We start from the raw sequence: 13,904 nt of genomic DNA on the forward strand, positions 1-13,904 counted from the left end.
CATGAGAAAAGGTTTGTCTTGCAAAGACAACAGCGAGGGCCCTGTAAGCACCCAAAATCAGTTTGGTGAGCCTGAGGAGACCTCTGGGGTTAGTCAAGGGGAGGAACAAGAGCCAGAAAAAGTGACTAGAGTCCCAAGTCCTAAACCCTTCAGGGAGAGAGGGAGGAGACCTAGGCCCTGTGTCACTAAGCAGATTACCTTCATTTTCAGAGAAAGGAAAAGATAAACAAAGAGACTTCCCTGGTGGCTCAGACGGTAAAGTGTCTGCCTACAATGCGGGAGACCCGGGTTCTATCCCTGGGTCGAGAAGATCCCCTGAAGAAGGAAATGGCAACCCACTCCAATACTCTTGCCTGGAGAATCCCATGGATGAAGGAGCCTGGTGGGCTACAGTCCATGGGGTCCAAAAGAGTTGGACACGACTGAGCAACTTCACTTTCATTTTTCTAACAAACAGAGCTGCAGGGTAGAACAGAAGCCAGAAAGTGGTAACAAGACAAAGTCAAAGTCCTCCTTGGGAGGTTGTCCTTGTGCTATTGAGGATGGGCACTTCTTTAATGAGCAGGACAGAGGTAACCCCCACCCGCTGGGAAAGCTGGCAGGGAGGTGCAAGGACCAGTAGACAGGCTAAGAAACCAGCAGGGGATGAGAGAAGGAGGGTATGAGAGAAATCCAGGGCAAAGAGAGAAGGTGCCCATCCAGGATGCTTCCTCAGCCAGAGATTCACAGGCCCCCTGAGGAGGGTGCTTGATTACTTCCTCTGCTCAGGTGTTGATAAAGTCTGAGACCCTCACATGTAACCAGGGGTGCAATGAGGCTGTGAGCCCTGAGAGGCACTCAGAGAGGGCTGGGCCACAGATGTAGTGGGAGACTCCCATGGTCTCCTTATTTGGGCCCCCGATGAAGTTCTGACTTTCTGGAACTGGGCCAAGACTAAGAACGAGGAGGGAGGGGGAATCAGACTTGAGGACCCACGAGGGGAAACTAACCCAGTCAGGTTGCCAGTTGCCACAGTCTTAATTTGGAAGTCCAAGTGGTGGACTCTGTGGATCTTCTCAGGTCCAAAGAAATGGAGTAATGGGGAGAATGACAAACATGAAGAGAAAAGCCTTGGGCTTGGTGGGCTCCTTTGGGGCCAGAGAGCTGGTCTCCACTAGATCTCCCAGGCAGCATTAGCTGCCACCTAAGGGCTACTCAAATCTTCAGGACTAAGTCCCAGCCGTCCTCTGCAGTGGGCAGCCACAGCCTAGTAGATGGGTCCACTTTATGCCCTTTGATGTCCCTTTTGTGGTTGCCACAAAAGATGTTGCAGGAGAAGGGTGGGGAGGAGTGAACAAGGTCTCTAGCGAGTCACCAAGTGAGGGTCCTTGGCTTCACACAGGAAAGAATTTAAGAGTAAAGTGGTTGGAGAAGGGGCAGGGATTTCTAGGAACTGGGCCACTGCCCACTTTTTGCCCTCTTAGGGTCAGCCTCAAAACTGTTATGCTGCCTGTGTGTGTGTCATTTAGATGCTAACGCATTACATTGAGCACAGACTGAGGCTCAGAGTCTGCTGGAAGTCGACTCTTCCACTGTCTTGGGCCTGATTGGTTCCAATCAGCTTTTGTTGTCGGAGAAGGCAATGGCACCCCACTCCAGTACTCTTGCCTGGAAAATCCTACGGATGGACGAGCCTGGTGGGCTGCAGTCCATGGGGTCGAGAAGAGTCAGACATGACTGAGCGACTTCCCTTTAACTTTTCATTTTCACGCATTGGAGAAGGAAATGGCAACCCACTCCAGTGTTCTTGCCTGGAGAATCCCAGGGACGGGGGAGCCTGGTGGGCTGCTGTCTATGGGGTCGCACAGAGTCAGACACGACTGAAGCGAGTTAGCAGCAGCAGCAGCAGCTTTTGTTGTATCCTCAAAGTCTGTTGTTGTTGTTCAGTTGCTAAGTCATGTCCGACTCTGTGACCCAATGAACTGCTTTAATGGTTGTGCCTTCTCCTTCCTACCTGTCTCAAGAGGAATAACAACCTTGTCCTATCTTTATCACAGGAAGTAGTTCTGCATCTTAAAAGGAGGTTCTTACCCAGTGACAGACACTTGGAGATATGGCTGCTGGATCCTTCACATTTCTGTTTCAAAGTGATGGCTCCCAGGTTCTTGACAAAGACATTCCTGGGTCATAAACTTGACAAAAGGCCTATCTAATTTTCAAAAGGATTTATATATGTTTAAAAGAGATGTTGTTAATATCTATCTATAGCATCATTGGCTCAATGGACATGAATTTGAGCAGACTCTGGAGGATAGTGAAGAGCAGGGGATCCTGGTATGCGGCAGTCCATGGGGTCACAAAGAGCTGGACATGACTTAGAGACTGAATAGCAACAACAGACATTACCAAACCAAGCCTGCATCTGTTCACCTGATGCACAGCAAAGTCAACCTACTGGCACCAAGTGGTACTGAAGGAAAATACAGCGTTTGCTGCAGGACCAAGTTTACTGCAGCTCATGTGCAAAAGACTCAACTCCCCAGTGGCTTTTGGGAAGGCTTTCAAAGACAACATTAGGGGTGAGGGTTCAAGGGTATGTGATCAGCTCGTGATCATTCTTCTTAGTTGGTGGTGGTAACAGGGTGGCGTTTTGGGAATCTCGGTTATCAGTTTTTTGGCTTTAACCAGTGTAGGGTCTACATGTTGGTGGTCAGTGTGCTGTTAACTTCTTCCACCTTGTGGGGGGTTTCAGTATCTGCACAACAGCTCGAGGATATGGCTCAGGATTTTATATAGAGCCCTTGAAAAGGAACTGAAGGTTCTTGACTTTCTTATGGATCCTTACTGTCTCACTGTCTTTCCCTGGACTTTTCTGAATCAATTTTGAATCCATTCACTGGCACATTTTAGCCACATTTGTTACAATATTTTGGAAATTGCTTGACATTGTAAGAGGTAAAATGTTGTGGGTACACTGAGTACTGAAAAATCCAGAGCTGTTAAAGAAAAAAATATTCAATGACACAGTAAGACAGATCTTATTCGGTGGTGGTGGGGGGGGGTGTCGGGGTGCATGATTTCAATTGGTGTAGGGACCACTGGCATGGAACCTTGCAGTTTGGGAGAGAGGTTATGCTCAACTCTGAATACAGCAAGGGCAGTGGGAATTTATATAGCAAGGAGCAGGATGAGGTGGGTGGATGGAAAATTATCAAGGGAAACATCAGGGGAAAGGGAATTCTGGCCGAGCTGACTGGGCCTGGGTGGTCAGACATCACCAAGGCTGGTAGAATATGAGGAATCAAATCAGATATGGAGAAGTGGGGGCGGGCTGTTCTGTTTAAACTGACTTAGCAGGATTCTTGCTGAAATCTGACAACACAGAGACAAAAAGGAAAGTCCAAAAGTCAGCCTTCCTTCAGTTAGAGAATCTTCGTCAGCTTGTTCCCTATATTGTGCAGGCCCTTGGTTTTATTATTCTTAACAATGGTTTAATGTTAAAATGTTAACATATTAACAAACTCCAGGAGATAGTGAAGAACAGGGAAGCCTGCCAGGCCTGCTGCAGTTCAAGAGGTGGCAGAAAGTCGGACGTGACTTGGCGACTGAATAACAACAACGGTTTTTATTTATTGAGCCCTTGCTGTGTGTCAGACAAAAAGTCAAGTGTTTTAGATACATCTACAAAACCTCTCCACAGCCCTGTCAGGAAGATATAGTTATCTCCAACTCAAAGATGAGAATATGAAACTCAAAAAGCGAAGTGACTGGTCTAGGGTTCCATATGTGCAGACTAATAGTGTTGGAGTTGGAACCCCACTTTGTCCTATTTAAATGTCCACTGTGGTAACCTGTAAGTAGGACAATGCAGAAGACAGATATAAGCAACAGAATTCACCTCTAAACCTCTTGTCTTCCGGGAAACCCCCAGCCCCTGGCCTGCAGCCCCAGAGGATGGCACCATGACCCCTGGCCCAGGTGAGCAAAGACACACTCCGCTGTACTGGGCGAGGCCCGACCCCGCGGTAGCCAATAGCGCGGGCTCCTTTGGGGGCGGAGCTCTCCCGTTTCCGCGTCCTGATTGGGCTACTCGGGGGCTCTCCAGGATGCGCGCTCTGATTGGGTGTCTCTGGGGCGGGGCCGGGGCGGGGCGGGGCGGGGCGCGCCAGATTTGGGAGCGGGTCTTGAGCGTGGATCACGTGGAGCTAGCGCGCGGGTCCCAACTCAGGTGGTGTTGGCAGCAGCCGGGAGCTTGGTGTTTCTGGCTGTGCTTCTTCCCCCGCGGCTCCGAGAAGCGGGATCGGGTGAGTGTGGAGCGCCTTGCTGGCGCCTGGGGTAAGGGGCCGGGGAGCGCGGCCCCAGGTCAAGACCCGTGCGGTTGGGTTGACCGCACCTCGAAGGCTCGGTGCAGGTGCCGGCGGCCGCCTTCCTTGTGGAACTCTAGATTTCAGTGCAGCGCGTCACCTCGTCCCAATATCTTGCCGGCGCTGCTGTATCCAGGTGCTTCCTGTAGCCCATTTTGCAGACGGGGAAGGGGAGGCTCAAAGAGGGGGCCCCACGAAGCCCACGCGGTCCCACTGCACTTGCGGCCGCCCTGGGGTGGTGGTGGGCGAGCCTGGCCTCCCCACCCCCCACCCCTCACTCCGGCCTAGGAGACAAGCGCTGCCCTGTGGGGTTCACGGCCCAGGGCCCTGAGCGTCGAGGTCCAGGAAGTTAAGCGACCTTTGATCAACTGAGGCAAGCACAAACGCGATTAGAGCTGGCAGACTGGAAACACCAGTTCACGTTCTTATGGGCTCATAATCTTTTTACTTGCCGGAACGGGCAGTGGACGTGGGCGATTATGGTTTTGTTTAGCACAGAGTCAGGGAAAAGAGTTCAGATTCCTTCTGTCACTATTATATGCCACCTAGCTTCTGAGCCTGTTTGCTCCTTTGTAAAGTAGGGCACACACACAGACAATAATTTCCTCAGGACCAACAAGGGGCTGATCCCATTGTGTGACAAAGACCCAGGAAAGATCTGGGGGTATGGGAAGGATGGTAACCCTGGGAAGTGAATTCACTTACTCGGATTGTTTCCCTGGGCTTGAGGTGATGATCATGGACAGTGTCACAGGTAAGTGACATTTCTCCAACAGAAACACCAACAGCATGACACAGTGACAGCTGCAGTAGGTTGTGTTTCCCGGGGTGCTTAGAGGTAGTAAAGATGGCCCTAAGGTACCCAAGTCTCTTTAATAATAATAGTAGCTGCTCTCTCTCTCTCTTTTTTTAAATCTCTTGACCACACCACATGGCATGTGGGATCTTAGTTCCCCAACGAGGGATGGAACTCATGGCCCCTGCAGTGGAAGCATGGAGTCTTAACCACTGGACCACTGGTGATGTCCTGTAGCTGCTGATTGTTGAGTAGTCACTCTGCCTGGTCCTGTCTGAATGCTCTGTGTTGTATACCTTATTTAACTCCAACCAGCTCAGGACTGTTGTCATCCCTGTGTCATGCACAAGGAGACTGAGAAACAGGTGTCCGCAGCACATTAGGAAGTGGAGAGCGGGACTCAAACTCTGCAGGCTGGCTCTGCAGTGAGTTCAGCACAGCTCCCTTGGATGTGGCCTTCACTGATGGGAAGTGGGGCATGGCGGGGGTCCGACCCATGGAATGTCCACTGCTCTCACGAAATGAACCTTGATCTTCTCCAGTCGGGTTTCTCTTGTTGTTAGTTTCAGACAGGTATTTCTCAAACAGGTACACTGGGAAACAACATGAGACCTAGGTCCTTGAGCACAGTTTGAAACCTGTGAGCTCTATTCTGCCAAGGTGAGGATCTTATCTCATCCCTGCACTGGACTTTAGGCCCTCGAATCTCATCTCCTCGTCTCTGTTGTGTTCCTTATTTCTGATCCTTGACAACTGAAACCTCTTCCCATTTTCGGGCCTTTGGACTGGTGTTTGCTCTTGCCCCATGTCTCATAAGCTTGGCTCCTTTCCACTGTTCCGATCTCAGCTCAGGCGCTTTCCATGGCAGGTCTAAACAAGCCCTCTGACTGTTTATTGCCCTCTAACAGTCATCACCAGAGAAAGCGATGGCACCCCACTCCAGTACTCTTGCCTGGAAAATCCCATGGATGGAGGAGCCTGGTGGGCTACAGTCCATGGGATCGCTACGAGTCGGACACGACTGAAGTGACTTAGCAGCAGCAGCAACAGTCATCACTCCCTGATGTTATCTCTTGTGAACTTATTTACTTTTTTATATCCTGCTTCTCATAATGGCAGGGCCTCTGTCTTGTTGACCTCTGTATTCTGAGGTCCTAACTCAGTGCCTGGGACACAGGTGTCACTTAATAAATATTTGTTAAAGGAACGAATGAATCCATTGTAGGTTAATGATAGTGAAGTAAAGCTCCTAAATATCAAAAGCTTATTTCTCATTAAATGTAGAATTACTATATGACCTGGAAATTCCACTTCTGGGTATAACCCAAAAAAACTGACAGTAGGGACTGGATATTTGTGCGCCTGTGTTCACTGCAGCGTTCCTTGCAATAGCCAGGAGGTGGGAGCAGCCCAGGCATCAGATGGATGGGTGGATGGATAAACAAGCAGTCTCTCTGAACAGTGGACTATTATCCAGCCTTTAAAAGGAAGGAAACTGACACCTGCGCCACACAGTTGAACTTTGGTGCCATTGTGCTGTGTGAAATAAGCCAGCTACAAAAGGACAAATATTGTGTGACCTCATTTACAGGAGGTCCCTGAAATAGTCAAATTCACAGAGATAGAAACTAGCATAGTTGCTACCCTATGCTGGAAGGGAAGAGAATGGAGCATGCTTAATGGGGACACAGTTTTAGTTTAGGAAGGTGGAAGCATTCTGAAGATGATGGTGGTGGAGCTGCATGACAATGTGGATGTTTTTAATGTCACTGAGCTGTGCACTTCTGTCACAGTTCAAAAAAAAGTGAGAAAAGTGCAAGGTGTCCTGTTTCTCAGTCAACGTCCAGACCTGAAGGATAGACGCTCAGTGTATCTTCTGGTCTTCCCTCTGATGTAAAAGAGGACAGTCTCGGGATCTTTGTCTCACTTGTTTGCCAGCTGTCAGGGTTCTCTGCCTTTCTTGCTGTAATTTAGAATGCTGCAAGATATACATTATGCTGTAATAGATATTACAGATTTAACTGAAACAAAACAAAGAATCCTGAAGTTATTGTTTTAATAAAGAATTCAGACCTCTTTGACTTTTGGTTTTTTTAAAAAAGAACTTTAAAAAGAACTCAACTTGGGTGGATTTAATAAGAATGTGAACTGAGCACTCCATTTGGGGGTGGGGGTGACTTGACCTGAGTGATAACAGGATGCAGGGTGAGAAACACCCCCAGAGAGTGGCAGCAGGAGCAAGGGGGCCCTGCTAGCCTTGGAGGGGGGCCAACCACACAGACAGCCCTCACCCAGGGGTTGAGAAGGAACTGGGACTCCCAAGTTTGCATCTTAGATGAGAGGAGAGTTTGTTGGCACTTCCCGGGTGGTCCAGTGGTTAAAACGCTATGCTCCCATGCCGGGGCACGGGTTTGATCCCAAAAGATCCCACATGCTTTGCGATGCAGCCATAAAAGAAAGAGTTTGCTATGAGGGCAAAGCAGTCGGCTTTGCCACCCTGCGGGTGGCGATCTTAACAGGAGATGCTGAGACCACAGGCGGAGGTGGAGTGGAGTGGATCTGAGTGCCTCTAGGAGCTGATGCAGGTGTAACTTTCCTGGAAGAAGGGGGAGAAAGCATTCCAAAGGGACTTTAGTTACTTATTTGGTGGTTGAGAAATACTTGCTCTGTATTGCTTGAATCCTTTTTAACATTGAGCAGTTGGAATTTCAAAGAAACTTTTCTCTTTAAAAAGACTGTAGGACGAGTGTACCCATTTGGTCTCTGGTTTTCTGTGGGTTTGCCACCACCTGCTGAGGGCACATGGGAAGCAGCCATTGAGTTCAGAGGAGCCATTGGCCAGGTGTCCAGACCACCTCGTCTCCCTGCACCTCCGGGGGGGGGGTGATGTGGCGGAGGCCGTGGCACCGGGGTTGGGGCCACTTCTGCCTTAGACGCATTTGTGGCCTAAGTCCTGCACTCACTGCTGGTTTTGCGGGAGTGGCCGTGTTTCTGATCCTGTTGTGCTCATGTTAAAATAATGGCTGCTTCAAAAACCCCAGTTTGGGATTTCCTGGTTAAAGCTTCCTGCTGGTAGATATTTGCTTCCCCAGAGATTAAGGAGGATACTGTGACTGGGGACTGTGTGGCTGGTTTATTTAGTGAGTATATGTGTCTAGCAAGTGATACTGCATGTGCGCCTTGTGCAGGAGAACCATGCTCTTCCTGCTGTGTCTGCTCTTGACTCTCCCAGCTGCTGTTGATGGCACCTGTGACACCAGATGACCGGGCAGCTTTCCCTCACCCAGCAGTTCTGCCCCACCAGCTTGTGTCGCTCATTTCAGCTCAGTTCTAACGTGAGCCAGAGTGAGCACAGACCCCGCAGGTTAGTCCCACCAGACAGCCGCCCCTCCTCACTTCAGATGCCAGTCACAAGTATCAGGTCCCCAAGGGACCCACAGCTTCTGTCCAGCTTGACTCCCAGGACCCTCCTTGGACTCGAACATGTTCTAGAAGAGCTGTCAGAACCCAGGCAGACACTAACTTACGTTCACCAGTTCATTAAAGGATATGACAAAGGACACAGACAAGCAGCCAGAGGAAGAGAGAAATGTTCAGGGCGAGGGCTGGGAGGGTTCCTATGGAGTTGGGGTGCACCACCCAGAAGCTCCCTGAACCCTGTGAGGGGGTCATTAACTCCATTTCCAGCCCCTTTCCCTCTCTGGAGGAGTTGAGGGGGCTGAAAATGCTTCTCATCATGGCCTGGTCTTTCTGGGACCAGCCCCAACTTGGGAGCCTCCCACCCCGAGTTGCATCATTGGAACAAGAGATGTTCCTGTCACTAGGAAATCGCAGAGACCTGTGTGTGTGTGTAATTATTTATATTCTCACAGTGCTCTCAGGAGACTGCGTCTGATGGGCTCCTTCTCAGCCTGGTGTCCTCTCCTCTAGTCACCACCCTCCAAGCTGACCTGCCACCAGCGCTTGTCCTTGTGGGCCTGGTTATCTGTCTGCATTTAGTGTGCTTGCTGTTTCCTGCTCACCTTCCCCCAGGAAGCCCCGTGAAGTTTCAGTCTGTTTGGGTCCCACTGTGTTCCCAGTCCCGACCTGTGGCTGCTGAGGGGAAGGGCCTCACTAAGTAACTGTTAAGGGAGTGAATTTGAAATGAAAGCTTATCTAATTAGTAGAAAGTACTGAAAAGTTGCCAACCATCAATTAAAGGAGGTCAGTTCCTGTAAACATTTACGCTGTCCCTTTAGCTGAAATAGCACTGAGCTCAGACTCTTGTTCTTTGTGGGCACGTATGTGAAGACACAAGCCTGCTGTACTGTGATGATGCCGAGTCCAGGTGTGTACCTCTGCCCGTGGACCTTACCAGAGGTAAGGGTCAACCCAGAGCATGCACTTTACTTGCAGCCCCAGCCACGGGACACCAGGTGGTGGAGCCTGTGTGGGGTTTGAGACTCTCCTCCAAGGCCAGTGGGCTGTGCAGCCCTCCACTAAGATACTTTTCTGAGTCTCATTTTCATTACTTGAGAAATAGAAAAAGTAATGCATAAGTCAGCAATTCACTTGTTCATTTGGCAAATATTACTCTCATATGGCTGTGCTGGGTACTGTGGGAAATTTTTTACAAAGTAACCATCAGCCCTTGCCTTCAGGAAGCTGGCTCAGTTGGGGAGCTAAGCCACAACCAGGAGAAGTTCAGGTAGGAAGAGAGGGTGCTGGACTCCCCGAGGCTGGAGCAGCCTCAAGGCAAGGAGGCCGGGTCTCCTGAGGAGCCAGTGACCTGCAGGGATCCACAGGTGGTCCCACACGGTGGATCTGCAGCAGAGTCCTCATGCTCTCCAGGCGGTTCTGGGACAAGGCCCACACGTGTGTCAGTCCTTCAGCAACTTGGGAACTGACAGGTGGTGATGAGCTGTGACTGAGTTTAATTTTCGAAGTTTTTCCATTTTTAGGTGCCTCTGAACCAGCACAATGGCAGCTCCAGTCAACAAGGCACCCAGAGATGCCAATTTGTGGTCCTTGCACGAGAAGATGCTGGCACAGCCCCTGAAGGACAACGATGTCGAGGTGAGGCTGTGGGTGTTCTCGCAAGTTCTGCTGTTGGAGGTCCTTGTTCAGGCCTCTGATTCTTACCAGAAATTAGCTGTGTTTGGGACAGCCTTGTGGTTTGGACACAGGACAGGTTTATAGACAGTGGCTACAAAGTGGCTGAAAGTCCCTTGAGGGTGCATTTAGATCTGAGTTTCTGTGAAGAGCAGTGTGCTGGCTGCTGCTGAGGAAAGGGGAAGGGGTGGGCTCACTGAGACTTGACCCTCTTCTTACAGTTCAGAGGAGCATTTCTAGAAGCATCTTTTATTTATGTATTTTCACAACAGCTTTACACATGAGATAAGTGAATGCACTTAACATACAAGTTGCCCATTTAAAGTACACAGTTCAGTGGTTTTTAGTGTATTCATGATTGCTTTTAGAACATTTTAATCCCCCCAAAAGAAACCTCAAACCCATTAGCAACTGCCCCCCTCCATCCCCCAGATTCCCAACCCTCAGCAACCACTGGTCTGTTTTCTGTCTCTGTGGATTCATCTAGGTATCTGTTACTTTAAGGCAAGGAATAAGGAACAAAGTTCAGGAGGGAAACTTGGTGAAATCTAGGGATGAAAATAACAAGGTGGCGCAGAATTTTAAAATTCCGTGGGATGCGTGTTTTAAGGATCATCTTCTCTTCCATTGTTTTGTTCTCCTTAATTCACTTTCTATTAATTCCTTCCAGGTGCTAAAAGCTTTGAGGAGGATTTCCTTTGTTCCTCAGGTGCTGTGGGAGTCATCTTAGTCTGGTTACACTTGGCTTCTGAGGGCAAAATCTGAAAGTATAAGCGTCTCTTCTCTTTACTCAGTTACTGCTCAGATCAGAGCAGATTTTAAACTGCAGTGTCCCCTTTCCTGTTTTCTTCTTGTCAGGTTTACAACATCATTAAGAAGGAGAGTAACCGGCAGAGGGTTGGACTGGAGCTGATCGCCTCCGAGAACTTTGCCAGCCGGGCTGTTCTGGAGGCCCTAGGCTCTTGCCTGAACAACAAGTACTCTGAGGGGTACCCAGGCCAGAGGTATGTGAGTATCATCCAGGCCTGCCTCCCAGGAAGAGAGTGGACATTTCAGAAAACAGCCAGGTTCTCAATGGCAGGGCCTCCTGTCCCCTCCTCTCTTAACAATTCCTAGCGGGTGGTGGCACCCATGTTCTGGGGGCAAGATACTTGGGCTCACTTGCACAGTCCCCCTGGGCCTTTCTAGAATAACAACCAGGCCCGAAGGAGCAGCTGCTGGCTGCGGCTGAGCCTCCAGAGGAAGGTTGTGTAAGCAGGGACCCCAAGGTGAGACTGACCTTCCACACTGGAAACTGGGTTAGTGTTTTAAATGCTGGGTTTACCTACCAGAGATTTCGGTCAGCTTCTCTTCCTGAGAACCAGGAGAAGTCATATTCATTTGTGTTTCTTACGGTTGTCATCAGGCAGAGATGGTGATGACAAAATTTAACACGTGGTTTTTGCAAAATTGCACACTTGTGTCCCAGAGGACATGGAAAAGGGAGGGTCACCTGCCATTCTACACTGATTAGACAGTCATAATTTTTGGACCCCCACACCCTCCCCCTGGAAGGGGGTTGTAGGGTCACATGCCCTCCTGAACCTTGTCCTGTTCACAAATTGAGTCCTTCACAATAAACCAGGGATCACGAGTGAGGTGCTTTCCTGAGTCTTGAGTTTTTCAAGTGAATTTCTGAAACTGAGGGGGTCATTTGTAGCCAACTGGGGCAGCAGTGCTGGTGGCCCAGTGACCAGGGACTTGCCTTTGGCGTTGAAGTGGGGGCAGTCTTGTGGGCCTGCGCCCTCAGCTTGTCAGTCCGCACTGACTCTGGGTGGTCAGTTTGGGAACCAAGTGGAATTGTGGGACACCAAGCTTGTGTTCAAACCCCAGGCTGCCTGGGGTCCCAGTGTTTCTAGTTGACCCTGGAGGATATACTTTGGTGCCTCTGTCCAGAGATGCGGTGCTACAGCCTTGCTGCTTCTTGCTGGGACTGAGGGCATGGTGACCATGGCACACCACCCCTGCCCCCAGCTCTGTTCCCACTACAACAGGAGGAGAGAGGAGCACCCATTCTCTGGCAGGTCAAGTTGACTTGAAGAGCATGGCTTCCGTCCCAGGCCAAAACTAGTCACAAATAATAAAAAAAACATAAGTGCATGATACATTGTGATATGCAATTATTAAACAAAAAATAAAATTTTATTAGAAATGCAAAGTTAATCCCCCCAAACCAGTAACTCCTTCTCCCAGCCCCTGGAAAGCACTGTCCTGCTCCACATGCTATGAATTGATCCCTGGGCAGCTGGCACAGGCCATCACATGGCTGTGACAGTGTCCTCAGGGTTCATCCGAGATGTGGGGTCAGACCTCCCCACAGATGGCAAGACACGGCCACCTGGGCCTGGTGGAAGCCGTCTTGTGGGTTCAGGGTGTGTGTTCTCACCCTTGCTCCTTCATCCCACTAGGAGCCTGGCCTCTGTCCTGCATGCAGAAGTGGCGCCAGTGGGCCTATACCTCCCGCCTTCCTCCGCAGGTACTATGGTGGGACGGAGTTCATCGACGAGCTAGAGGTCCTCTGTCAGAAGCGAGCGCTGCAGGTCTATGGCCTGGACTCCCAGTGCTGGGGGGTTAACGTCCAGCCTTACTCAGGTAATGGCCAGGTCCAGACAAGCCTGGGTGGCCCCCTTCCTGCCAGCCTCCTGGGGCTCCCTGGAAAGGAGAGTATAAGCAGGACACCCTGCCAGATGGGGGAGATGAGGTCTCCCCCATCCCCCTCAACTGCCTACTGCATGCATGCCTCCTGGGTACCCCACCCCTATCTCTGAATGTCCCTGCTACTTACTCGGGCACCTGGGTCCAGGAGAGGGCATGGCAGCAGCCAGGCTGTTGCGGCCACTTGTGATTGATGGCCTTGTGGGCAGGAGTAATTGTGCCTCCCGGGTCTGTCCACTCCAGGCTCCCCAGCAAACTTCGCAGTGTACACGGCCCTGGTGGAGCCCCATGGCCGCATCATGGGCCTGGACCTGCCAGATGGGGGCCACCTGACCCATGGGTTCATGACTGACAAGAAGAAGATTTCTGCCACGTCCATCTTTTTTGAATCTATGCCCTACAAGGTACGGGTGTGTGTGTCTCCACTCTGTGGCTTGTTTCTCAAAACTTCCTCACTGGCCATGCCTGTAGGAATAAGGAGCTTCATTTCCAAGGCACTTCAGGAAGTCTCGTCATCACTGTCTCTTATCTCCCTGCTCTGGGGACCCTTGGGTGTTCACGGCTCGCTGGAACCCCCCAGGGCATCCTGTCCGAGAGTGACGATACCTGACTGTTTTAAACAGTTGTGCCTGTCTTGCCTTCGAGTCCTGGTCAGGGGCGAGGGCAGCAGAGGGGTCTAGGCAAGGGGAGGGAGTCCTCTTACCCTCAACAGCTGGGTGTGCTCTGGCGGAGTGGCCCGTGTGGCTGGAGGGAGCAGTGTGAGCCCAGTCTCTGTGACATCCACAGGTGAATCCCGATACCGGCTACATCAACTACGACCAGCTGGAGGAGAACGCCCGCCTCTTCCACCCGAGGCTGATCATTGCTGGTGAGAGCGGGCCAGGGCCCCAGCCCCCACACGGGAGGTGTGCTCTTCCACCACGTGCTGGTCCCTGCTGGCTTTGCTGTGCAGCCGGGCTGCTCGGGTCTGAGTATCTCCG

General features: G+C 50.7%; 1 protein-coding gene across 2 annotated transcripts in view; it reads left to right on the top strand.

The window, feature by feature from the left end:
• The window catches only part of SHMT1 (serine hydroxymethyltransferase 1), a 28,816-nt gene that overhangs the window by 9,452 nt on the left and 5,460 nt on the right, over window positions 1–13,904 (top strand). The window contains 6 exon segments of one of the 2 annotated variants that reach the window (NM_001015553.1): window positions 4,164–4,283; window positions 10,080–10,194; window positions 11,089–11,234; window positions 12,746–12,861; window positions 13,168–13,328; window positions 13,711–13,792. In NM_001015553.1, coding sequence (NP_001015553.1) covers window positions 10,099–10,194; window positions 11,089–11,234; window positions 12,746–12,861; window positions 13,168–13,328; window positions 13,711–13,792 — 601 coding nt within the window. In that variant the 5' untranslated portion in view covers window positions 4,164–4,283; window positions 10,080–10,098. 2 annotated transcript variants of the gene reach the window in all.

This window comes from Bos taurus, chromosome 19 (genome assembly GCF_002263795.3).
Source record: "Bos taurus isolate L1 Dominette 01449 registration number 42190680 breed Hereford chromosome 19, ARS-UCD2.0, whole genome shotgun sequence".
Classification (NCBI taxonomy): Eukaryota; Metazoa; Chordata; class Mammalia; order Artiodactyla; family Bovidae; genus Bos; species Bos taurus.